This window comes from Pongo abelii, chromosome 1 (assembly GCF_028885655.2).
Source record: "Pongo abelii isolate AG06213 chromosome 1, NHGRI_mPonAbe1-v2.0_pri, whole genome shotgun sequence".
Classification (NCBI taxonomy): Eukaryota; Metazoa; Chordata; class Mammalia; order Primates; family Hominidae; genus Pongo; species Pongo abelii.
In genome coordinates, this window is record NC_071985.2 from 82,353,925 (window position 1) to 82,381,540 (window position 27,616).

Genomic DNA, 27,616 nt, shown 5'->3' on the forward strand with positions numbered 1-27,616 from the left:
TAGCATCTTTACCATTTTAAAGTGTACAGCTTAGTAGTGTTAAGTGCATTCACATCCCTGTGCAATCAATCTCTAGGATATTTTCATCCTGCAAAAACTGAAACCGTACCAATTAAACAACTCCCTATTCTTCCTTCCCCAACAACTACCACTCTACTTTCTGTCTCTATGAACTGGACCACTGTAGGGTATGGGATATTAGTAGAATCACATAGTATGTCTTTTTGTGGCTGGCTTATTTCACTTGGCATATCTTCAAGATTCATCCATGTTGTAGCATGTGTCAGGATTTCCTTCCTTTTAAAGACAGAATAATATTCCATTGTGTATATATATACCACATTCTATTTATCCACTTGTATACTGATAGACTCTTGGGTTGCTTCTGTATTTTGGCTCTTGTGAATAATACTGCTATGAACATAGATGTACAAATATCTCTTCAAGACTGCTTTCAATTCCATCCTTGTATTAATATTTTTAATCTACCTGGATCTTTTTATTTAAAGTGGTTTATTGCAGACAGCATATAATTAGTTCTTGCTTTTCTATCCAATTTGTCCACCTCCACCTTTTAATGGCACACTCAGCCCATTTATAGTAATACAATCATCAGTCTGGTTGAGTTTAAATCTACCACTTCATTATTTGTGTTCTATTTGCCCCATCTACCCTTTGCTCATTTTCCCCTCCTTTCCTGCTCACTTTTGGATTAACTGAGTATTTTGAAATGATTACATTAAATTTTCTTGTTGAAACCTCCAACTATGATTGTAAATATGTCAATTTTTCCTTCCAATTCTCTCAGTTTTACTTATTTTCAAGCTCTACTATTAGAAATATAAACATTTAGGATTATGTCTTCTTTGTAAGTAGATCACTTTATCATCATAAAAAGTCCCTCTTTATCCCTGGTTCTATTTCTTGCTCTGAAGCCAACATTGATATTATTACCATCCACATTTACCATTTTCCATGTTGTAGCATATGTCAGAATTTTGTTCTTATCAGTATTGCCATTCGGAGATAGAGCTTGTTAGCTGTATGTATCTCTTTTATTTTTTTCAGTGTTTGCTCTAGAATTTGCAGTATATATCTTTAACTTACTACAGTCTACCTTCAAATTATAATTTCATGGATAATATAAGGACCTTACAACAGTATTCTTTCATCCTCCCACCCCATCCTTTGTACTACTGTTGTCATACATTTCACTTCCACATGTTATAGCCTCATAAAATGCTGTCATTATTTTTGCTGTAAAGAGTCAATTTTTTTTTTTTTTTTTGAGATGGAGTCTCACTCTGTTGCCCAGGCTGGAGTGCAGTGGCGTGATCTTGGCTCACTGCAACGTCCGCCTCTGTGGTTTAAGCAGTTCTCCTGTCTTGGCCTCCCAAGTAGCTGGGATTACAGGCGCCTGCCACCATGCCCAACTAATCTTTGTATTTTTAGGAGAGATGGGGTTTTGCCATGTTGGCCAGGCTGGTTTCGAACTCCTGACCTCAGGTGATCCACCCGCCTCAGCCTCCCAAAGTGCTAGGATTACAGGCGTGAGTCACTGTGCCCAGCAATTTTCACTATTTCTTTCTGTGTGTTTATGTTTTTCATTAAATTTATTAAAAATTTCACTATTCTTTACATATTTTTTTCTCTCCCTTTTTCTTCTCAGATTCTAATTAGATTGCTTGATATTGTCCGGTGGTTCACTGAAGCTCTGTTCACTTTCTTTTTTTTCTTTCTTTTCTTTCTTTTTTTTTTTTTTTGAGACAGAGTCTCGCTCTGTTGCCCAGGCTGGAGTACAGTGGCATGATCTCAGCTCACTGCAACCTCTGCCTCCCAGGTTCAAGTGATTTTCTTGCCTCAGCCTCCTGAGTAACTGGGACTACAGGCGTGTGCCACCATGCCCAACTAATTTTTTGTATTTTTAGAAGAGATGGGTTTTCACCGTGTTAGGCTCTGTTCACTTTCACCCCTCCATCTGTCTTTCTCTTTGGGCTTCATTTTGGATAGTTTCTATTGCTATGTCTTCAAGTTGATTGATCTTTTCTTTTGCAGTGTCTAATCTGTTGTTAACACCATCCAATTTTTTTTTTATTTCCAGAAGTTCCATTCTGGTCTGTTTTAGATATGTATTTCTTTCCTCATTATGTTCAAGCTTTCCTTTACATCTTTAAGTTTACTAATAAGATTTATAATACTCATTTTAAGGTCTTTGTTTATGAATCCCACCATTTCTGTCCATTCTGAATTTGTTTCTACTGATTGATTTCTCCTGATTTTTTTATTGTAATTAATTATTAAATTATTATTATTATTTTTTAATCTATCCATCCATCCATCCTTCCTTCCTTCCACCCATCTATTTATTTGAGATAGGGTCTCACTATATTGCCCAGGCTGGTCTTACACTCTTGGGCTCAAGCAATCCTCCCACTTTAGCCTTTCAAGTAGCTGGGACTACAGGTACACACCACTATATCTGGCTTATGTGTTTTATTTTTTGGTTTCTTTTTATGCCTGATAGTTTTTTTTTTTTTTTTTTTTTGAGATGGAGTCTCACTCTGTCGCCCAGGCTGGAGTGCCAGTGGCATGATCTCGGCTTACAGCAACCTCTGCCTCCCGGGTTCAAGTGATTCTCCTGCCTCAGCCTCCTGAGTAGCTGGGATTACAGGTGTGTGCCACCACACCTGGCTAATTTTTGTATTTTTAGTAGAGATAGGGTTTCACCATGTTGGTCAAGCTGGTCTTGAACTCCTGACCTCGTGATCCACCCACCTTGGCCTCCCTAAGTGCTGGGATTACAGGCGTGAGCCACCGCACCCGGCCATGCCTGGTAGTTTTTGATTGGTGCCAGACATTGTAAATTTTACATTGTTGGGTGCTGAATTTTGCTGTAGCATAAGAGTATTGGATTTTGTTGTAAAATGCAACTAAATTACTTTTGGATTAGTTTGATTCTTTAAAGGCTTCCTTTTAAGCTTTGTTATGGTGGGTCCATAGCATCCTTTATTCTGGTGCTAATTTAGCCCATTTAGGTATGACCATTTTGAGAAACCCAACCAATACCCTGTGTATTATAAGTCTTTCTACTCTGGCTCTTAGGAACACAAACTGGTCCCAAACCTGTGTGAGCACCAGGCATTGTGCAACCTACTGCATTTCAGGTAGTTCTTCCCCTGGTTTCAGAGAGTGTTCTCCTATGTGTATACAACTCTGTAATCAGACAAAGACTCAAGGGGACCCCGCTCCAAATCTCTGAAGTGCTCGTGCTCATCCTAGCATGCTCTCTATGGTTCCTTCTTTGGTACTCAGCCTTATAAATCTTAGCTTCCTTGACCTCCCCAAATTCTGATTTCTGCCTTCTCAATTCAGTGAGACAGCTGGGCCCAGTTTCCATTTTCCCCACCTACACTGCAGTGTGGAAACTGCTTCAAGGCAGTACACTGGGGCAATAACACGGCTCACATTGTCTGTTTCCTTTCTTTTGGGGATGACAGTGCTGCATAATCTGTGTTCCACTGTCTTGAAAACCAGTTTCTTTTTCTTTTTTCTGGTTTGTTTTCAGCAAAAAAGCAACTTCCATAGTGCTTCAAGGGCGGAAGAAAATGTTCCAATGCTTTTTTAGATGCTATGCCTATGTGTATGTAACTTTCATGTCTTCATTTACAACCCTATTCCTGTTAACAACCCAAATTAGCAGACTGAGGTATCTGACATATATTATGTAATGTGAGAGAGAGACAGACAGATAGAATAGGAACAAGTAATGAGCCTGATGCTGTGGTACAGAACATGCTATCTAGACACCTGGGTTCTAGCCCCAGTTCTGTCACTAACTGGCTGTGTGCTTTTAGTAATTTAACATCACAATGCCTTAGTTTCCTCACCACATATGACAACTATGGAATAAGACTATGGGTACTTTTCCCACAAAACACTGTTACTCTCTTTATTTCCTCTTAAATCCATTCCCACCAGCTAACACCTTTTTAGGACAAAGCTATAACTGGCCAAATTCTTTAGCATGCTTTCTACCCCAGAAAAATCAAACTGAACTAAGCTATGGAATTTTTGCCAAGTCACAATTATAATTAAAATACTATAGCCAAAACACACAAAGCTAGATTATATGCTAACTTCCAAATAAAACCTGTTTCTCTTCTGTACTTTCTACAAGTAGAAACCAAAACCATTCCTTGTTCATCAAGCCTATTAATTATTCAGATAAATGCTTACTTTCCATTTTTTCTAAAGAATCCATAGAAAATAATTTTGGTTTTATTATCAATACTAAGAATACCAACTTTTCCCTGCTAATTTCTTATCTTAGAGTACCTCAATACAGAAAGAATCTCGTTCACTAGATTCATTTCCTTGGGCAATTAAATAATCTTTTACTGACAAAGCCATTTCCTAATTCTGCTTGGGGCAAGGAAGCCACATTGTTAGTAAACAATTTATGTTACTGGTGGTTTCATGGAAATCTTTACTCAAGCAGATTCTTCACTACATATTTTCCTGTGGTCTTCCTAGGCCAGCCCTTTAATTCCTCACTCCCACTCTCTCTTTCTCTCTGTCTCTGTCTCTGTCTGTCTGTCTGTCTGTCTCTGTCTCTGTCTCTCATAGCTCAGTATTCTTTTCCACACCCAAGGAAGTGACAGAGCACCAAGCTGTAGGGAACAGTGCAGTGGGCAGAATCGCAATCAGCCATTACCTGGTGAGATCCAGAAGGCAGACTCTTTACAAGACCCTCAGTGTCGGAGGGAGACTTCCGAGGAGCCTGCTTAACTGGTGACAAACTCTCTGATGTACTGCAGCTGATGAATTGGCAATTTGAAGAACAAATGTAAAAAATAATAATAATAAATAAATAGAAACAAAAATATAGAAATGCAAGCGACGGCAAGATGAAGCAACAGATATATAAAAACAAAAGACAACATAACAATGGGTATCAAAACAATCACATGTTTTTAAACTATTTGCTATACCTGACACTCACTCATTCTTCTAAGTCAATGAACTCATCACTGGGGGAGGCACAGAAACAAATGTGGTACAACCTCTTCAACCCAGTTTACAAAAATCATATTGGAATTCTAGTTACAATACACATTTATCCTTTTGCTGTTTGTCTTTTCCCCCTGCCATCAACCCTCCTTTGGGATAAAGGTTTAAGGGAACAAGCTCTATGGTACCTTTTAATAGCTTAATGGCAATTCACTTTTGTTATAATCAAAGGCAAACCTCTTCTGAATGTATGTTTTAAATTACAGATATATATCCAGGCAAGTCTTGGCTTATCTTGTTCTCTCCATATTTTTATTCCCTACCAATACCACAGTCAAATCCCCCCAAAAACCCAGGAAGTCATGAATGAGAAACTAGGGAATGCCATGTCACACAGGCTGAACCTTTTCACAGTGACAGTAATCTTTAACAACAAGCACTATCTCATAAATGAATCAGGGAATGTGAATGCCAGGAAGTAAGACAGCTGGGGTACAGCGTAGGGATTTTCCAATGAGATGTGTCATCAGTACAGCTTAAAGCCTTTTGATATATACTTTTCAAACTTAGGAGTTGGGGAGAATCACATTTAAAGTGTCATTACTAAGACCAAAGCATACCATGCATTCTGCAAACTGTTCCTTCTGTGAAGTGGGAGGCTACACGCTCTGAACCAAAATGGTTTAATTATTCTAATACATAATCAGTCAGGATCTTAATTATTGAAAACATAATACATGTATGATAAAAGAAAACTAATGCACACACACACACACACACACACACATACACAATGGCATTTTACATGAAGAGCACAAATATTCAGATGTGCATAAAAACTCTATGTAATTTGACAATCCAATTTCATCCCCACATAGTATGCTCAACATGTTTCCAATACAAACATGTGACATATTCATGGACAAATCATAATAGCTGTTGGGTTAGCTCAGAGCTAGCTGGTTAGTCATCAACAAGGGAGAGGGGCTGAATACATACACAGGAATATTAACAGCAACGGGCAATGTGATTAGTTACCATGTGTCTAGTGGGAGTGGAAGAGGAGACCCAGCCCTGTTATAGTCCCAATGTGTCTTCTATGTCAGCTTTTCTTAAGAAGTGGAAGATAAGCAGGATCTGATCCCAGCACACCAAGGTAGAAAAGGTAGAGGAGGAGGAAAAAAACCAAAGTAAGAAGAACAGCAGCATTCATGATGCCATGCAGGAATCTAAGGAACTCTTTCCTGCCCCTCATTAACCCCGAAGCAAGAACTACAAAGACCGGCATGTCACCATCCTGGATTAGTCTCATGTTGAAGCCAATAGTCCAGCTATATTTAATCATAAAACACTCACCATGCAAGGGTGGCAGATACAGTCAGCAGAATAGAAGCATTCCATGCAAGTAATATCTGAATTTGAACACTCAAACTTGTTAAAACACAGCACTCCTAAAAACTCTAGATCAGCAGAGCCCATAGATAGAGGTTCCCACCATCCACCAGCAAGAGAGTTCAGGACATGCAATCCTTTCACATCAGAGTCCCTTCAGGATGGTTAAAGTTAGATCTGTGCACCTGCAACACTGCTCATGCTATATCAACTTGAATCCAGCCTCTGCTCCCAGTCTTACCACGTGAGTTCTATATAGCTTATATGGGTTAGCTTTCCAGCTGGAGTGGGGAAAAGAGAAGGTCCTTTAATTAGATACGCACCCTATGCTTAAACGTGTTCCATCTGAGAAGCCATAAACAAAAAGAAAGTCTATTTTTCTTTATTGTTGATATATTTTGTTATCAACTCTTATTATCCCGTTTTGGGTGAATCTAGCTAAGAACAATCAAAGCAATAAAGCTACTTAAGCTTGGAGTGGGGTAGGGGAACTACAAAAAGGAAAAGCCTTGCACCATCATCACACTGGGCTGGGGGAGGTAGTTTATTAAAACCACTGCTTTTTCTTCTTCTTTCTTTCTTTTTTTTAAGAGACAGGATCTTGCTATGTTGCCTAGGCTAGACTCAAACATCTGGGCTCAAGCAATCCTCCTGCCTCAGCCTAAGTAGCTGGGACTTACAGGCACATGCCACTAATTTCAGCTCACAACTTCTTAATTAGGGTTTTATATTTCCTAACTGGAAAGAACCACCTTATGAGTTTATTAGCAAGAAATTGAAATTAAACTCTTAAATTGGGTAAGTGATGTCTTAAGAATACTAATTGCATAGTGGATGGTATTGAAACACAGAGCACAGGCTGCTGAGCAGCTCATCTCACCAAACCTAAGAAGGAAACTGAAACAGAGATTAGAATCATATTCCACATTTAATAGCAGGCCCACTGATTTCCACTTGCCCATGTTAGAACACCTCCTAAGGAGACTGCCTGATTCTGACATGAAAGAAAATAGTAGTTAATTCTTTAAAATCCTTTTTTCATTAAATACAGAAGTTTCTATAAACCCTGATTCCCTCCCTCCACCCCTGCCCTAAAAAAACAGTGTTTCTTACCCGGTGTAATCCCGTTTAGAGTTTTTCCTTCTATAGAGGACAGCCAGAATCATGCTGATGAGCAGAGTGAGACCTAGGACCACAGCAGTAACTATGCCCACCACTACCCAAACTGGAAACACAGGCAAATTCTCTAGAGAGAAAGAACAAAATAGTTTTAAGGGACATTGCTACAGAGAGAAAACATGGAATTTTATTAAATTAACGAGCAAGTATCTTCATTTAGCAGTTACCGTACCCTCTTTTATTATCCAAATTATGAGATCCTACTATCTATCCTATTCCTATGTAATTCATGACATGCGAATATTAGATGAGAAAGAATGAACTATGGAACTAAGCATTTCTACACCTACAATCCCTCTCAGTGCTCTAAAGAAAAACCGGAGGTGTGAATTTACCTGGATCTACTCTCCGACAAAGCAGACTTTGTCTCAAAAATGAGACACCAGAACCTGCATTTCCTGTTTGTTCTCAAAATCAAAAGGAAGAAATAACTGTGCTGTTGTTGAAAGCTTTCTCCTGGAGAATATAAAACAATATGAATCTCCTTCTTTCCCACTGCCCATCACATCCAAACATAATGAATTTGGCCTTTCTTCTAATTAACACTGAAAAATTCATACTCCTGAAATTAAACCAATAGGCACCAGACGGTAGGAATAAAAATGGAGAAAACAGCCACTCTGGGTCAGAATGAGCAACAAGTTCCCCAACTCCAAGCATGTTTGGTAGAGCCACAGGTTCGCGGCAACAGGGAGCACAACTGTATGGCAAAACTCCTCCCTCCAAACCCACCATGAAATGCAACTCATGTTCTCCAACCAAACATGAGATAAAGGAGACTGCATTATTACTGCCAAAATACTCAAGGAAGTACCTTTTTCTACGACATAGAGCCTAATGTGTCCAGGCTGGACAACGATGTCAGGAGGGTTTTTGACATCACAGATATAGGTGCCATTGTGTATAAACTGCATATTTTCTATGTTGATTGATGCATCTTTCTTGTCAAGGTCTCCAGCCCAGCTGATTCTGTCTTTAAATGGTGGATAATTCCCAAGGTACACTTGCCCTTGGGAGTAGTGGAAAAACTGCAATTAGAAAAAAGGAACACATGAACTATTCTCAAAGGCAGAATTCCTGAACTCTGTAATGTGCATGCTATGAAAGCTTCTTTTAAAGACTTCATACAGAAAGAAATGCAACATCATATTACAAATCACAAGTTATGGAATCTAAGCCAGACAGAAGTTTAGAGATCATGGGACTCAACCCTGCCAGGTTTCAATGGAAGAATCAGACTCATATATCATCTCTAATCCTCTCAATATTTCATTGATATAATTATCACCACCCATAATTTTATAAAAGACAAAATGGAGACTTAAGAGAAGCCATTTTCCCAAGGTACCAATGATAGTAAATTGGGGACCCAGAGTAAAATTTAGGCCCATCTGAGTCTTCAAAGCCAATGTTCTTCCAATAGCACCATGATTGAGCCCAGTGATTCCCAAGGCTTCAGAAAGCTTAGTGTTGAGTTAGCTTACCACTAAGATACACAGAGGCACAAAGGAAAGAATCCTAAATATCTCAGATCGGCTAATCTGAGTTTCTCCCTCTTCCTTCTGGTTTCCTATGGAAAAGTCATGGGTGTGTGAAAGGAACAAAGCCCAGATAACACAAGATACTCTTGCCGGCTTTTGAAAGTTCAGCCTTTGGCCCCTTTCTCTTTCCACTCCTCAGTCTCTCCTCAGTCCTGCTTTCAGCAAATGAACTGTCTTCTCAAAGTAAACCTTGTCAAAGTCAGCACCTGGAAGCAGGGTTAAGGCCCAGTGGGAGGGGATCTATCCTCACACTTGGCTCTAATCCAAGCAGCTATGCTGGAGGCCTGATGTCTTTGTTCTGGTTAATGGACGGGGTGATGGTGGAGCTGGGGATAGAAACCAGCTCTATTAGCAATTCAAACAGAACATTTTCAGAACCCTTTGAGCACGCTGAAAACTCCGGTGCAGACTCATCCATTCCTATGATTTAATGATCATCTAGATTTTCTTAACTCCCAAACCTCTCTCTCCATCAATAGCATCCCCCAAGCTCTAGACTCCTTGCCCAATTGCCTACTCACTTTACCACCTGGCTGCCCCTCTCCCCCAAGCTTGTCAACCTCTCTTATAAACTTCGTGTTCCCCTCTTCATGTATCGTGTCTTCACTGATGGCTACTGTTTCTTTCCAAAACCATAAATCTTGAAGTAATCCTTGATTCTCTTTCTTCCTATCCAGTTAATCCCCCAATATTGTCAATTTGTCTCATTAGTTTCTCTCAGTTCTCTCTTCTCTCTACTCAGTTCCCACTGACAATATCTGTTTTTATGTTTTCATCATCTTGGACTATGGCCTCTTAACTGGTATGTCTAACTCATCATCTTCCACAATGCCTAAATGATCACTGATAAAGAATAATGGTTATTATTATAATATTTAACAAATATTTACCCTGCATTTCACATGACCTAAATGCTTGTTAAGAACCGTGAAGGGTCTGAGATTTTACCCTACTTACAAGCTAACAAAGTTAGTTGGCCACAGGTTCATAGATGCTGACAGAAGACACGGACTCCTGTGAAATCTTCACTCTCATGAAGAAGACTCAGAAACAAAGAACCTTATGAGCAGAAAGCATGTGTTTGTTCCTCTTGCCCCGCAAGTCCCACAGCCATGACATGGAGGGGCTCACATGGATGTTGTGCAGGCAGAGGTACTGCATCACAGCGGAGGAACCCCAAGCTCAGGGAACACAATTGTCTTACAAGAGGCAGAAGACATGTCTGACTTTAGCCCTGAAAGGAGACACTACCTTTACTATACTCAAGAATACACAAATTTGTCCTCTGCTCCAGAGGGTAACATCATCTGTGCCTTCCAAAGCTAGTTACTATACAAAAAAAGTCCAGAACAAAGGCAGCCAGTGCCTTTGCTAGCAAGGTGTGCAAAAACGTGAAAGACCCATAGAAAACTGTCTCCCAACAACTCTCTAGCCCTCACAACCACCCTGCAAGGTGAGATTCGCGTACCTGATATTTCATAAATAGGGAATGTGAGGCTCAGGAAACCTTGGTGACTTTCCCAAAGTCACAGGTTTTAGAGATGGAATTCAAACTCAGCTCTGATTTCAAAGCTTATGCTATTTCCAATGTTTAATGCCTCTCAGGTGAGCTCATGTCTTATCTGTTCAAAGTCCTTCACTCTCTCTTCTTCACTAGAAAATGAACCATAAACTCTCAGCTTTGCAAATGAATCCTTCCATCACCTGCTCTCTGCCTTCCCTTCCCACAACATCTCTACATATTCCCTGCCTTGCATTTCTGAACCAGCGGGGATGAGCTACATGATGCTGTTTCTCAGCACTGGGTCTGAGACAGCTCCCTCAGTCAGGCTCTCTCATTGACTGGGGGCCATTTGAAGGCAGAGGATAAGATATATTTATCTCTGTACTCCTTAGCACTGTGGACACAGCAGGAACTACATAGTTTGCTGAATCAAACTGAGGAATAACGTCTTGGTCAAAGCAGTGAGAGATGGAAATAAAACAGTGAAAAATTCACAGAAAAGACTAGAATCATTATCAATCAATATTTTTAAAGTACAAGCCATGGTGCTAAAGCTATGAGGTATACTAAAGATGTAAGACAGGCATGTCCTCTTAAAACACCCATATTCAGGAAGAAGAAGAGGAAAATTGTCATATTAAGGGATCTGTATTATAGGAATGGCCCAGATAAGGGTAGTGAGTTTTAAGTACTAAAAGGTTAAAAAAAAAAAAAAAAAAAAATGAGGCATTATGGAGGAGACAGAGGGTAAAAATGGGGTACAGCTTACATGACAAGTGTTCAGAAGTAGGAAAACAAAGCACAAAGCATTTTTACTAAACTGGAAGTGATGCCGTAAGAGAACAGAAGCGAGGCTAAAGTGGTAGGCTGGGCCAAAATGTAATGAGCTTTTAATTCTAGACAAATGTTGTCCGCAGTGGGAATCTAGGTTTCTGACAACCTGCAGTGGCAAGGTGAAAGGGCTGTTCTAAGACTACGCACCTGCTGGCATATGAGGGTTGGATTGAAAGATGAAAAAAACAGAAGCAGAAGAATAACAAGGGGCTACTGCACGAGACCAGGCACACAGTTAACACTGCTCAATAGACAGCAGAGACACAGGAAGGCTGACAAAAAGCTAGACGTCAGAAACAAAGTAGGAAGAACCAGCAAAGGTTCTTATTTCTTGGGGACAGAAGGGAAGTGGTAAGGGACAGGGAAGCAAAGGACAGAAAAAACAAAACAAAATGATTACAAAACTCATCTGCAGATGAACACAATTACCCTAAAAAAAAAAAAAAAAAAAAAAAAAGCAGCAAAGGGAAACAGAAGGGAGAAAAAATGAGTTCAGTTTCAGACATGTGGATCCCAAGGCCATGGGCCAAAAAAGCCATCTACAGTATGGCTTTTGAATATACTGGGTTTGAATATACTTTTCCTGTAAAACCTATAAAAACAAAAAAGCAACCCACTCATCTTATTAAATGTGTCCTGACATTTTGGAATTAAAGGATCCTATGTCAATAACTGAACATGCTGGGATTAACTGCAATCAGACTTGTGTGTAAGTATAAGTTGATTAGCTAAAAATATTAATCAGAATTACAGCATGTTCTTAATATTAAGTTTTGAGTTATGTAAACCTTCATGGACCCACATGACAAGACTGTTTCCAGCATAAATGGAACCGCTCTTTAAAAGAAAGTTATTACCTCTGGGTGTCTTCCTGATGACTGCTTCATTTTCTATGGACTTAAATAATGGCTCTCACACCCACTCTTGCAGAAGACTTCAGTGGGAAATCTTTAAATGTTTAAATAGTTCTTTGGACTCTCTTGAGTAAACTTACGTGTTTAATCTTGCCTCTGTGGGAACATTAGTGTATGTTCTATGCTGATGCCATATTTATGTGAAGCAGAGAATGCCTCTGTATGTCTTTCCATGGTATCTGTATGGATTCCTGTGCTCACCCTTACGGCTACTGTAAGGGAAGGCCTCTCTTATAAAGACCTCTAGACTATGCATTCTCCATAGGGGAGATTCTCCCCCGAGGGAGCAAACACTGGCTCTTGGGTGGGAAGCTTTGAGAAAATCTTACTCTTTTATATGTAAAACAGTTGCAGAGGATATCTACAATATTAAAATTTCATGGAAGGGGGCAGAGATTAAGAAAAAATGTGAAAAGGCTCCTTTTAAAAATAAATTTTAAAAAATACTGAGAAGCACTGCCTTAGGTAATCCCTAAAACCTATGAGGCCGTAAATATTATTAGCAGATTTTTCTACCTGAAAGAGAAATAATACATAAGGGAAATCATACCGTATTGAAGTTTAAACAATTCTAACCTGTGTGGTGTGGCCACGGGTGAATAACTCTTTAGTCAGTGTCTCCCATCCTCCCCACCCTGTCTTCCTCATAGAGCTGTGAAGATTAAATGGCATAGGCATATGATGGGCCCAACATCTAGGTGGTGATCAACAATGTAACTCACCATTCAGAAGAAGAATTGGGCATTCTTAAAGATAGATGACAGACTGTCCTTGCTAAATACTGACAACCTGAAACATGCAACAGTACTAAAATATGTGCCAATATATGAAGGGCATTCCACATGCTGGGAGAGCAACAGTAACAACAAATTGTGTATTTTAGTAACTCAAGAGCTAGACATTCTCCTGAGCACTTATCTTGTATAATCTTACTTTATCCTCCTAACACCCTTGTGTGGGAGGTTTTATCGTCTCCATTTTACAGACCAGAACCAAGATGGTCAGTTCATGTTTAATAAATACCCACTGCATAACCAGCACTCCACTAGTTACTAACTAACTTTTTTTTCAACCCTCTGGTGCTGTATTTCTGTTACATCCTTCATCTTACTCCAAAGTCATCTATATATCAGCCTTCCTCCTAATCATCTCTGGGTGAGAGCAAGGATTCTGTTTTAGACATTTTTGAAGGCCCTACATAACCCACTACAGAGTAAGCTCCCAAATCAATATTGCTAAATCAGATGGACTATACGCTAAATTAAAAAAAGATAATCAAATCAGAAGGTGCATACATATATATATAAAATTTGGTAATACACAAAATACATATCAATAAATATGGGGCAATAAAAGATTAAAAGATGCAGGATAAATCCTGATTAGAGTCAGTGTGGTCAATTAAGATCAATTTCAGAATGGGATTTGACAGTGGAGAGGAACTGAGCAAAGACAAGGAAACCAGATGCATTTAAGAGATGCTGAACTTATTTTATCCTGAAGCAAGAGAAGGGCCTTGAAGGCTATAATAGATAAAAAATACACTCATTTTGGAAATGAACCATCAGAAAAATGGATCACTAATTATACAGCAGTAAAGAAACCTGTGAGGCAGGACTAGCCAAGAGCAGTCAAGCATTCTTACCGACACAGTAGTGTCGGCCCCCTCTGGCTGGAAGCTCCAGGAGACTGAGGTCAACCCGCCAGTTGTACTAGTAGACTTGAACTTGCAGGTCAGCTTCCCTTGTGTACCATTTGCCACGAAGATTTCTTTTGGCGTATATACTTCCAAGGCTGATACTCCAGCTGTCACTGAAGAGAAAGGAATAAGGGTAGTTAAAAGTAGGACTTAGCATGAATACCACTGTGCATTTTTGCCAGACAAGAAAAGATACAGCAAAGTTACTAGATATATACAGTAATTCACTGCCATTACATATTTCTGGCAGAATATTCTATAGCTAAGTTCAATCAGAATAGCACTATAAACAGAATAATTGCTGACGGTTTAGGTTTGTATTGCTTTTTAGTTAAGACATTTTTATTAGTTTGGCTATATTGAATTTTTTTTTAAACTAATAGACTTTTTAAAAGAGCGGTTTTAGGTTTACAGAAACATTGAATAGAAGGTAGAATTCTCATATTCCCTCACTCCCCCACGGCCAACCTGTTTCTCCTATTATTAACATCTGGCATTAGTCTTATACATTTGTTTTAATTGATGAGCCAATATGGTTACATCATTGTTAACCAAAGTCCATAGTTTACATTAGGATTTGCGTTAGTGTTGTAGATCTTATGGATTTTGACAAAGGTGTATAGTGACGTCTCCACCATTACAGTATCATACAGAATAGTTTCACTCCCTAAGCATCCCCTGTGCTACACCAATTTATTCCTGCCCTCCTTTCCCCGACACCCCTGGCAAACACTGACCTTATACTGTCTCTATAGGTTTGCCTTTTCTAGAATGTTATCTAGTTAAAATCATACAGCATGTAGCCTTTTAAGGTTGGCTTCTTTCACTTAGTAATATGCACTTAACTTTCTTCCATGTCTTTTTGTGGCATAATATCTCATTTCTTTTCATTGCTGAATAATATACAAATTGTATGGATGTACCACAGTTTATTCATTCACCTACTGAAGGACTTCTTGGTGGCTTCCCTGATGGTCTATTTTTTAATGAGGTGATGGCCATATTTTTATTTCTTTAAGTAGTTCTCATGCTCATCTGTTACGCAATTGTTATCACACTGAACTTTTCTCATCATCCATATGTAATGCAATTAGCCACACTTATTATTTAACTGATCCTTTTCTTATAAAGAACTTAAGGAAGAAAAATGCATATTTTGGTTTTGGTAGTGAAATCATACCTACCATAAGATTTCACTGTGCTAGGTAAGTAAACAGCTGATTACACTGTATATCACATTTTCATTTCACCCATCAAGTTTTGTCAGTTAGCCTAAGCCCAGGAAATAGTAATTGAAATGTGTCTACCACTCGGAATATAAAAATGGCTCCTTTTTCAAGATCTGCAATCACAGGCAACTGCAGGAATTGTTAAGGATTGCTGTTAAAAGTATTTGCCAAATTCTTAAAGATTGCTAATTTGAACATACTGCTATAAAAGAAATGCTTTCACAGACAAAATGAAAGTCAGGAAAAAAAAAAAAACTTATTTGGACCAAAATTGGTAACTTAAAAATACCCATCTTCGATTTTTTTTAAAGAAATCGTTTGGAATAAATATCTGCAGTGTTGCAATAATTCTTAGAATGTAACAGACAGGCAGAATAAGGAAGAGTATTGTCAGCCAGGACTGATGGTCATTTTCAGAATTTTTTCTCCTTGAAGACTTAACTGACTCTCAGCCAAGGAGAACAAGAGTACTCCCCCATTCCTCCCAACCATCTTGCAAATGTTTATTCTCAGGACACAATGGGCACTTTTGGCTATTCTTTTAAATAAACTGATAGCCATACTGCATCAAGCAGATTTTTTTTTCTGCTAAAGAGGGTGGATTATTATTACAGGGAACAATAGATTATTATTTGTGGTCCAAACCTCAAAACAAGCATTTCTTTCAGAGGAGATGCAAACAAAAGAGTTCCTTGCTATTGTGGGTAGGCAGAAAAGCAGCCCCAGGGCACTTGAGTTCAAAATGAAGGACAAAGCACAAGACTAGACTAGTGGACCAGCTTATTCCAGGAAGCAGCACTGGCTTGCAACCCTTATTCACTCTGTGTGATTTTGACTAGTTTTCTCCATGGTGATGAGCACTGGAAAGCCACAGTCTCTGAAAGTCTATAAATAAGGTTTCTCAAGGATTTTCTTTTCTTTCTTTCTTTTTTTTTTTGAGACTGAGTCTCAATCTTGTCACCCAGGCTGGAGTGCAGTGTCGCAACCTCCGCCTCCTGGGTTCAAGCAATTCTCCTGCCTCAGCCTCCTGAGTAGCTGGGATTACAGACACCCACCACCACACCCGGCTAATTTTTGTATTTTTAGTAGAGACGGGGTTTCACCATGTTGGCCAGGCTGGTCTCGAACTCCTGACCTCAGGTGATTCGCCAGCCTCGGCCCCCACAAAGTGCTGGGATTACAGGCGTGAGCCACCGCACCCGGCCTTCTTCAAGGATTTTCTTAAACCAGATCCCATCCTCAAGGCCTGGCTGCAAGACTTGTCCTCCTGAGACATTATTTAAAGATGGAATTAGACCAAGTGTCCAAGCTTACAGTCACAGAATTTTGAGCAAAAACACTAACCAAATTCCCAAATGGCTTTTAGGCATCTATTTAAGACACAGATTTCGTTATAGCAAAGTTAGGTAATAAACAGGTGGCTTTTTAAAAAACACACAACACTCTTTGGCTAATTTGAACGTTTAGCTCTTAGCCAGGATTATGAAATCCAAAGCTAGCCCACCAGCTAGCTCAAGAAAAAGAAAATGACGCCACACACTGAGAAATTAACTTCCTCCCATCCCTGGCTATCTATGCTTTTCTCTAATACTACTCTTGTCATCATTTTTGGAGATTTCATCAGTTGTAAGATAAACCTTCTAAAACCCTAGTCTGTTTATCTTCTCCAATAATCTGGGTAAGATCAGGCCTACTCCAGCCACTCATTTCTATGGTCATACCTGTTCAATCAAGTTTAGCCTAAAGCTGCCTCCTTACATATTTTAAGTTCAGCCTAAGGGTTTTTCTGTACACTGTGAACTATAACAAGTATAGGTGTAAACAGGCCGTAGCCAATCACCTTGTGCCAAGCACCGAGTTTTGGCCAATCAAATGTAGCCAACTGTTCAAATTGTGTTCAAATAAGGCAAATGCTGAGCTATAATCAATGCAGCTGTTTCTGTACCTCACTCCCGTTTTCTGTACATCACTTTCCTTTTTCTGTCCATAAATCTTCTTCCACCACGTGGCTGCGCTGGCGTCTCTGAGCCTACCTTGACTCAGAAGGCTGCCCAATTCGCAGTTCATTCTTTGTTCAATTAAACTCCTTTAGATTTAATTCAGCTGAAGTTTTTCTTTTAAGAAACCAGGGCTTCTCAACCTCAGCACTACTGACAACTGCGACAGACAATCCTTTGTTGTGGGAAACTGTGCTATACCTTGTAGGATGTTGAGCAGCACCCCTGGCCTCTACTAGATAACAGCAGTATCTCCTTTGCCTCCAGTTGTGACAACCAAAAATGTCTCCACACATTGCAAATGCCTCCTCAGAGGTGAAATCCCCCTGGTTGAGAATCACTAGCTCTAGACCCAATCATCAGTACCTGCACCCACTCCAGAATCGTAGTTTCAGGCTTCTCTACTCCCTAATTGACCACCTCTTAGCTTTCCAATATCCTCCAAAACCCTGAGTTCACTGATCCCTAAGCTGCATCAGAAACTAAAATCCCAGCATGTCTTCATTTGCCTTACTCAGACTAAACCCCATAGGCCACCATTATACTCATCCCCTTGCATACACAATCAGCTCTCTTGCCTCTCCCTTCAGGGCCTTCACCTGGAACCTCTATCCTGGTTAAATTCAATTCTCTATCCACTGTGCATCTCCACCAGGGTGGCTGACCAAGCTGGACAAAAGCACACAATCCCACTGACTATTTTCGCCTTAAATGTATGGTCACTAACCTTAAACGGACTCTTAATGCTGTCTAGCAATCCATCCACATTGCCCTAATCCATTTGCTTTCCATTTCCCTAGAGGACTGTTTTAAACCTTCCTCTCTAACCTCAAATTTCCACTTCCTCTGGTTTCTCACTCCCAGCTAATGACTGAGCTGCTTATTTCACTGAGAAAACAGAAGCAATGAGAAGAGAACCTCCCTATGTCCAGACACCATAGCTACCCACCTCCCTGCATCTGTGCCCATTCTGCTTTCCCTGCACTCCTATGTAGAAAGTGCCTGTCTGCATCCCTCTCCAGGATGAACCTCTCCACTGCACATTGCATCTCATCTCTTGCCTACCTAAGGACATTCATTGATCCAGAAATTCTCCCTCTTCTGAATTTTTCACTCACTACTGAATTACCACCAGCAGCAATATAAACATACATATTTATATTTATATCCCAAGTTTAGAGAAAAAAATCTTGACCCTGCATCTCCCTGCAGCTTTTGTCCTCCTTTATTTTACCAATCTTGAAAGAACTGTCTGTACACACTGTGTCCAATTTCTCTCTTCTTCTATTCTCTTGGATAAATCCAATTTAGGCTTTCATCTCTGTTACTCCATAGAAACTGTTTTTGTTAAGGAATGCAATGACCTCCATGGTTAATTCTCAAATCTTGTCTTATTGCCCTATCTAAAACCTTAGAAAGTTACTCCCTCCTAAAACTTTTTTTGTTTTGTTTTTTAACAGTTTAGCTTTCGGAATGCCTCTCCCTCTTGATTCTCTTATCTCATTGACTGCTCGTTCCCTGGTTCTCCTGACCTCTATATGATTAAGAGCCCAGATCATTTCTCTGACTGCTTATCTATTTAACATTCCTTCTCTTGGTGACCTCATTCAGTTTCAAATGCTGATGACACCTGTATACACACACACACACACACACACACACACAGCCTATTCAACTTTGCTTGGATGTAATTGGCATCAACTCAAATTTAATATGTCCAAATTAAACTCCTGATTCCCACCCCCCAAACTTCCTTTCCATGGTCTTCTCTAAATCAGTAAATGGTAACACCGGTTTTCTAGTGGCTGAGACCAAAACCCTGGACTGTTTTGTGACTCCTCTCTTTTGCACAACTTTCCTCCAAGCTGTCAGCTACACATGTCATCTCTACTTAGAAACCTATCTAGAGGGGCCGGGCGCGGTGGCTTACGTTTGTAATCCCAGAACTTTGGGAGGCCAAAGTGGGCGGAACATGAGGTCAGGAGATGGAGACCATCCTGGCTAACATGGTGAAACCCCGTCTCTACTAAAAATACAAAAAAATTAGCTGGGTGTGGTGGCGGGCGCCTGTAGTACCAGCTAATCGGGAGGCTGAGGCAGGAGAATGGCGTGAACCCGGGAGGCAGAGCTTGCAGTGAGCCGAGATCGCGCCACTACACTCCAGGCTGGGCGAGAGAGCGAGACTGTCTCAAAAAACAAAACAAAACAAACAAAAAAAGAAACCTATCTAGAAATTGATCTCTCTCTGCCTCATTTGGTGTCACCATCTTGGTCCAAGCCACTGTCATCTTTCACCTGGATTAAGTATTGATAACTTCCTAATTGGTGTCTGTCTCCTTCAGCCTTCCCCACTTCACAGCAACTAGTCCACAGAGAGGCCAAAGAGATCTTGTTAAAATTCAGGTTGGATCATATCACTCTTCCACTCAAAATCCTCTATGGGTTTCCCGTCAGCCAGATCAGGCCAGTCCTCATGTGGCCTACAAAGTCCTACATGAGCTAACTCCTGGCTACCTCTCGGACCTCATTGCCTACCCTGACCCCCTCAAATATGTTGCAGCAGCCACCCTGGTTACCATGTTTTTCCTCTGCCTATGTTGAGTGTACCCCAGATAGAGAATGCTATGGACAAAGAGACCAAAGGTATCCCAGGAAATCACGATGCCATGAGAGACAAGGGAAGAGTGGCCAACTGTGTCAAATGCTGAGAGCTGGGAGCTCTGCGTAGTTGATTGTAGGGAGAAATTTCAGTGAAGATCCTTGCTTAAAACTGCACATGGTTTCCTTACACACAGCATCTAAAATCCAAATTAACTTTTGCCAAGCACAGAGCCGCAGTTTCTGACCAACTACGATGAGCACGAATGGCATCTTGTCAGAAGTGTTCTCCTGTGTGGGTAAAGAGAGAAACTAAATCACAGGTTTCCCTCTTGGGCTGTATTCTATGCAGTTCGAGCAAGGGATGAGGATGAGTTCACTGGTTTCTTAAACAATTGGGAATGATTTGCTTTGTCCATTCCCCTGCCTTTTTTTAAATGACTAGGAGTATTATGGGAATACATAGTAAAATTATTGTTGAATTCAGATAGCTCATCCACAGAGTCATAAAAGAGAGTTTTTAGGGGCTAGTTAAAAATGGCTAAAAATGCAAATGTAAAGACCACTGAGATATACAGAAACTATTGTTCTAATCTACATTCCATGTCACTAAAGACTAGAATCTCAATCTGAATAAGATATTAAATAGGTTTCTTTGAGGCCGAGGATTTATAATTATGGCATAGTGGCAAAAATGGCTGTGAAATGTAGTCAAGCTTTGGTTCAAAAACTCATAGATGGATTAAAAAAAGTCTGTTGATTCCTGAATAAAACCAATTGCTTTGGGAATAACAACACAGAAATGAAATGAAATAAAATAGATTAAATGACATACAAACGTTTTCATATCCTTCCAACTTTGGATTCTGAGCTCCATGTAAACTTGCATACAAACTTCAACATGGAAATGAGAGCTGAGCTTACTTTCTCTCTGGGGAACGGTTCTATAAGGAGTAGAGAATCCTGCTGAGTTATGCTAGAATTTAAAGGGCAAGAATATAAACAAATAAAATCCAAACAACCCTTCTCTTAGAGTACTCTGGAGAATAAGGTTTCTAAAATGTACCACGTTGCTCAAAGATATCATTTAGCAATGAAGTGATACTGACCCTCAAAATAGGAAATCAATTCAAATGAAAAAAGCCTGCAAAGTCATTTGACAAGTAATCAAAAAGTCTGTGGAATCATCTGACTAGGGGTCATTTTTACAATAATCAAAGGATATTCAAAATGTAATATTCTTACAATTTGGATGGACAACCAGAACATTTCAGAAAGAAAAAAAAAAGCAAAGATAGAAAACAAAACAATATCCATCACAATCACAAAGAAAAAGGCAAATTTAAGAATGGTTCACCTAAGAGGCTATTTCCTGACATGACTGACATATTTCAATATTCTGAATTACTGAAACAATAGAGTAAATAATGTCTCCCAACTACATGCCGAGATGATCTTACTCCAAGTAAATTCAAACTCTTATACCATAAAATAATTTGAAATACACTGTGGCAGCATTATTAGGAACAAATAAACATGTTCACAGCAGGGAACATAGGCAGGGATCTTGAAGCTGTTACTGGTTGAAGCAATTCCATGTCATGTTACTACTGGGTTGATTTATAGCATACTGGTTTGTAAAAACCTTATCTTTTTTTTTTTTTTTTTTTTGAGATAATAGTCTTGCTCTGTTGCCCAGGCTGGAGTGCAGTGGAGTGATCTCAACTCACTGCAACCTCTGCCTCCTGGGTTCAAGTGATTCTCTGGCCTCAGCCTCCTGAATAGATGGGACTACAGGCGCGCGCCACCACACCTAGCTAATTTTTCTATTCTTTTTAAGTAGAGACAGGGTTTCACCATGTTGGTCAGGCTGGTCTTGAACTCCTGACCTCAAGTGATCCACCCACCTTGGCCTCCCAAAGTGCTGGGATTAAAGGTGTGAGCCACCTCACCCGACCCCTAAAAACCTTATCTTTTTAACACACCTTGTTAAGGTTTTCCTTGAAATTGAAAAAGGCTTTTGTTTTGAAATTTTTTAAGCACTTTGATGTTACCAGCATAAACTCCTGCTTAAAAGAGTACAATCAAGCAATTTATTTAAACAGCATTCTGACCCTATCTCTTGTTCTCTGTTGGTACACAGCAAGAGTCTGATATTGTAATATCTCCTAATAAGCATAAATATGACCTTTTAAAACATACTAGAAGAGAGGAACAAAAGAGAACACTAAATACAAATTCAGGGTAGTAGTTACAACTGGAACAGGGTGGAGGAGGCAGGATGTGAAAGGTACACACTATTGGTAATGTTTTATTTCCTAGGCTGGTCATGAGTACATGGGTGCTCATTTTAATACTGATAGTGTAAACTGTACACACATACACTCTTTGGTATATATTTTACTTTTTACAATAAAAATTTTTAAAAAGAGAGACACAGGAAGACATTAGTAAAGCAATAAAAGATTTACTTTTCAAGTTTCAGAATGCTCCAGTGAAAATTCCACACATGATTCCCTCACAGTGTCTACTATGACTTCTACAATCAGGCTGGATAAAGTAAAGCTGACTCAGTGACGTGTGCTGGTGGAGATAACACAGGCACAGAGCTGCCTTGCTGCCACTGTGGGGTCAGACTCAAATCTCTCCTGGGAACAGGGCCACCCTGCAGCTGAAGTGGGCTCTTTCCTCCCACGAATCAGGGCTGCTATTGTGGACCTCTCTTGGCTGGATGGCACAAAGTAGGAGAAGGCTGCAAAAATATCCTCCATTCAACAAGCCCTAAGTATTAATAAAATAAGCTTTTCATTAGTCAGGAACACACTCTTCTGCACTCTTTGTCTAAAGTTATGCTTCAGGCCTTAATCTCAAGGGACTTCCTCTTAGCGTCTGCCCCACACTCCCCACCCTGTGCTCTCCGACATCCTGTCCTTTCCTTGTCAATGCTCTCCTCACACCCCACTTATATGACTGGCTGCTGCACCCCTAAGAGGGCAAAGGGCTGTGTCTACCTTGTTTACTGTTATACCCTCATTACCTGACAAATGCCTGGCCCTTTCACAATGTGTTCAAAAAACATTTGTTTGAATGTCAGGAAAAATGAATGAATCAGTGAATGAATGAATGAATAAATAAAGAATACAATATATCAAACTAAACTCAGATAAGCTCAGCCATGAAAATCAACTTGCTCTACAACAAATGGCTTCAGCATAATGCCCAATACAAAAAGTGTCTGCAGAGATAATTCAGGGTCAGCTTTGAATGCTGACACTACCTTGGAGGACGCTTAGATATGTTTCCTCCAAGAATCATCTTTCTGTGTGAGAGAATCATCCCAAAGGAGACTCACCTTTTGAAATATTTGATTACCAAAAAAAAAAAAAAAATCTGGCCAGACAAGGTGGCTCACGCCTGTAATCCCAGCATTTTCGGAGGCTGAGGCAGGAGGATGGCTTGAGCCCTGGAGTTCCAAGACCAGCCCTCGTCTTTATAAAAAAATATTAGCTGGGCATAATGGCTCAAACCTGTGATCTCAGCTACTCAGGGGGCTGAGATAGGAGGACTGCCTGGGCCTGGGAGGTTGAGGCTGCAGTGAACTGTGATTGTGCCACTACACTCCAGCCTGTGTGACAGAGTGAGACTGTCAAAAAAAAAAAAAAAAAAAAAAAAAAAAAATCCACGTACTTTTACTAACACACAAGATTACCAAATCCCTCTCAGAGTCAATTCCTTCCGCTCATGATCGATGTCCAGCTGGCCACATATCTATCCTTAACCTTTTTTGTACCAACAAAGATCTTTCTGTTTCTCAAATGAGAAATGCTCAAAGGGTCCTGAATCAGGCCAGTCATTGAACTAATCACTTGACTCGAAAGCCCTGGGATTTCTTCTTGCCCTCCTCTATATATGTACTGTTCATCTCTCTCTCTCCTGCAAATGGTCTCCTTTCTTCAATCAACCATTCATTCTTTCAAACACACACTGAGACTCAGCCTCTAAATGTACTGACAGCCTAGTGGAGACACATAAACAAACATCTACAGTACGGCTGCAGAAGCACCGTGCCTGGCCCCTGGGATGCACAAAGTGCTATTAGGAGACCTTCCACAGTGCAGGGCTTCCATTAAATACTAAAGGCTCAAAACACGAAGCAGGCAACACAAATGCCCCAGTTGCAGTTAGCTTGAATTGTATCATCTGCATAAAGCATCCAAATATTTCTCGGTTCTTAGCAAGCAGATGAAAATAAGGAACTTTTGGTAGGAAAAATCAGATTTTACTTCTGCTAGAGTACAGTGGACTAAAATGCTTAACATAAAGAACATGTTGAAAGCTCTGGAGGCAGATCTGATACATAAGAAAATAACACTCTCACATATTTTACACTTCCCAGGTGCTGAAATGGCGTATTAAAATTGCTCTTCAGGAAAAAGACCACTGTACCTTAAATCTATCTTTCTGAGCTCTCAAATCTTATCAGGTTTATAGTATGTTTGAAGATATGTGAACCAAAATTTAACTGAAACCAGAAAAGCCAATACAATTATTACTACAAGGACAGAACAAGAGATTGGAAAGAATATGCCTATGGTTGATGGCAATAAGAGTATATTCCTCTCCTCCAAAATACAGCAAAAATTTTTAAAAATTTAAAAATATTGATGCCTACTAAAACTACTGAAAAATACTAAATTACTCTATATGATATTATAATAATATATATATGTCATTGTACATCTGTTGAAACCCATAAAACGTACAACAGAAAGAACGAACCCTAAGGTAAATATAATGGACTTTGGGTGATAATGATGTGTTACTGTAGGTTCACCAACTGTAACAATGTATCACTGTGGTGGGGGATACCGTTAATAGGAGAGGCCATGGAGGAGATAGATGGGAAATTTGTACCTTCTGCTCTATTTTGCTGTAAACCAAAAACTGCTCTAAACAGTCTGTCTTAAAAGAATACTAATGCCTGGGTCCCACCCCTATCTCCAGGAATTCTGATTTAATTGGTAAGGGGTATGGCCTGGGTATCAGGATTTTTAAAAGGCCCCCAGGTGATTTGAAACATGTAATTACTACCCAGCATACAAATGAGATGCTGGGACTTCACTTATGATGCTATTATACAATAAGACCATGCCTGAAGCAGATGAGCCACGCCTTGCCTGGCATTTGATTGACTGTAGGTATAGGTATGTTCACTTGTAAAATACGTTATTAGTGCACATGCATGAACCTGAACTTTTCAAAATACCAGGGCAGTGCTCTACTCAGCTTCTTAATCAATAACACACTTGCATAAGTTTACATGTTGGCAGAGAAATTACAAAAATCTACTTTATCCTGAAGACTGCACTGGCAGCCTGAGTTAACATGAAATTGGTGTCCAAAGTCCACAAATTATTTATATAACCACCCACAAGTGTGTGTGCTATTTTTTTATTGTGATTTTAATGGTTTAAAATGTACTTTGGAAACAAATGAAATATGCACTAAGCATTTGGAAGCTCTAAAGTGCAGCTGTGCCAGGTGCAGTGGCTCACGCCTGTAATCCCAGCACTTTGGGAGGCTGAGGTGGGTGGATTGCTTGAGCTCACGAATTCAAGACCAGCCTGGGCAACATGGTGAAACCCCATCTCTACCAAAAATACAAAAAATTAGCCGAGCCTCATGGCGCACACCTGTAATCTCAGCTACTTGGGAGGCTGAGGGGGGAGGACTGTTTAAGCCCAGGAGGCAGAGGTTGCAGCGAACGGAGATCACGCCACTGCACTCCAGCCTAGGCGACAGAGCGAGACCGTCTGAAATAAATAAAGTCCAGCTGCTAGAATCTAATGAAGAGAGCTTGAAAATCACTGTTCTGCTTGGTTTTAAGAAATTCAAAGGCCAGGCGTGGTGGCTCACACCTATAATCCCAACACTTTGGGAACCTGAGGCAGGTGGATCACCTGAGGTCAGGAGTTCGAGACCAACCTGGCCAACATGATGAAATCCCAGCTCTACTGAAAATACGAAAATTAGCCGGGCGTGATGGCAGGTGCCTGTAATCCCAGCTACCTGGGAGACTGAGGTAGGAGAATCGCTTAAACCCGGGAGGCGGAGGTTGCAGTGAGCCGAGATTGCCCCGCTGCACTCCAGCCTGGGTGACAGAGCGAGACTCCGTCTAAAAAAAAAAAGAAAAAAAAAAAAATTCAAGTTTACTTCAGGGTGTAAAACCAGTCTGCTGCAGCTGGACAAACGGCCTAACCACAAACCAATCACCCAGGGGAGGGTAAATTAAATGGAGAAAGAAATACTTCGCCTTTTTTACAGCCATGGGTACTTTCGAGATGTGTTTACTGTTGAGTTATCCTTTGGACACGTTCTTAATGAGATCTAATGAGATTTAATGCAGATTTGTCCATGACAATTTTTTATTGAAAACACATTTAGAAGCTCCTCCATTGCTTCATATAAAGTCCATAATTCTCAGCACGGCATACTAGGCTTTTCAAAGTAACCCTCCTTTTCCTGCTTTACATTTGGCAAAGGCTGTTGGTGGTGAGCTGGTATCAGCTGGCTCTCACTTCCCTCAACATGCCACGCAACCAGCATACCTCGGGGCTATACTCACACAGCTTGGAACCAGACCCACCTCTGAAAGCTTACAGAATTTCAAGACTCCACCTGAACGTGACTTTGCTAAAGCCCTCCCTGATCTTACCACCTCTTCTTCTGCCACACTCTTCAGTAATTCTCACATGACTCTATGGCTGTAGTCTACCAAAGACACACCTTTCAGTGAAAAGCACAATCTCCCCTGCAATTAACTCCAGCTCCCCTGTTAGACTCACAACTCCTTGAGCCATGGAACTACACCTTACTTGGCTTCAGTGTGCCCAGCACCTACTACACTTCCTGGTGGTCAGAGAGCTCTCAAAGAACATTTCAAAAGGAGTGAACAGATAACACTCAATTTTTTGGATTCCTGTAAAGTGAAGTTATGATTAATGAAACATATAAGCACTATTTTTTTTCCTAAAATAAGGAAACCAACCTGCCCTTAAATGGATGCCTAACCCCAGTCAAGCTCTCTCTGGCGTCTAGAAAAATCTGGCAGAAGAGTATAGATTAATCAGCACTGATTCGTCACTGCCAGAAAGAGTTCAAAGTGTAAACACTCACCCTTGAACAGAAACTAAAATATGAGGGAGGAATGGAAACATCTGCCCCTGCTTCCTATTGAGATGCTGGCTTTATCAGAATTTTTAAAAGACAGTATCAATTGAACAATTCATTTATTGAATAGATAATAAGTCCTAAGTTCTAAGTGGGATGAGTCTCATTAGATACTGTACATGGAAATACACACAAGAATGTGTACAACAAACTTCGTGTCCCTACAGTGTGCAGGGTATGGCACAGTGCAGGGCGTGGGAAAATGGTCCTCCAAGCAGGGAGTCAGCACTACTGGTCTGTATCTTATTGTTGTTTATGCCACCTTATCTTCCCTAAGATAAGTCCCTACTAAACCATCCCCCTAAAGTAGCAAATAGACTACAGGTAGCTAATTAAAGTCAAAATTTGAAAAATGAAGAGGTCAGGGAATATTTTATGAAAGATGCACTTGAATTTTATCTGGTATACTGAGAAGACTCCAAATAGATTGAAAGGGCATTTTGCAGAGGCAGAAAAATGTGAGATGATGTTTAAAGATGAATTATGAAG

At 40.1% G+C, this 27,616-nt stretch overlaps 1 protein-coding gene across 2 annotated transcripts in view; it reads right to left on the reverse strand.

The window, feature by feature from the left end:
- Positions 1 to 27,616, reverse strand: part of MPZL1 (myelin protein zero like 1) — a 70,292-nt gene that overhangs the window by 9,983 nt on the left and 32,693 nt on the right. The window contains exons 2-5 of one of the 2 annotated variants that reach the window (XM_002809830.5): positions 14,020 to 14,186; positions 8,396 to 8,609; positions 7,516 to 7,648; positions 4,715 to 4,817 (exon numbers count right to left, since the gene is read on the reverse strand). In XM_002809830.5, the coding sequence (XP_002809876.1) occupies positions 4,715 to 4,817; positions 7,516 to 7,648; positions 8,396 to 8,609; positions 14,020 to 14,186 (617 nt within the window). The remainder of the gene's footprint in view (positions 1 to 4,714; positions 4,818 to 7,515; positions 7,649 to 8,395; positions 8,610 to 14,019; positions 14,187 to 27,616) is intronic. The other variant, XM_024249305.3, reaches the window with a different exon arrangement.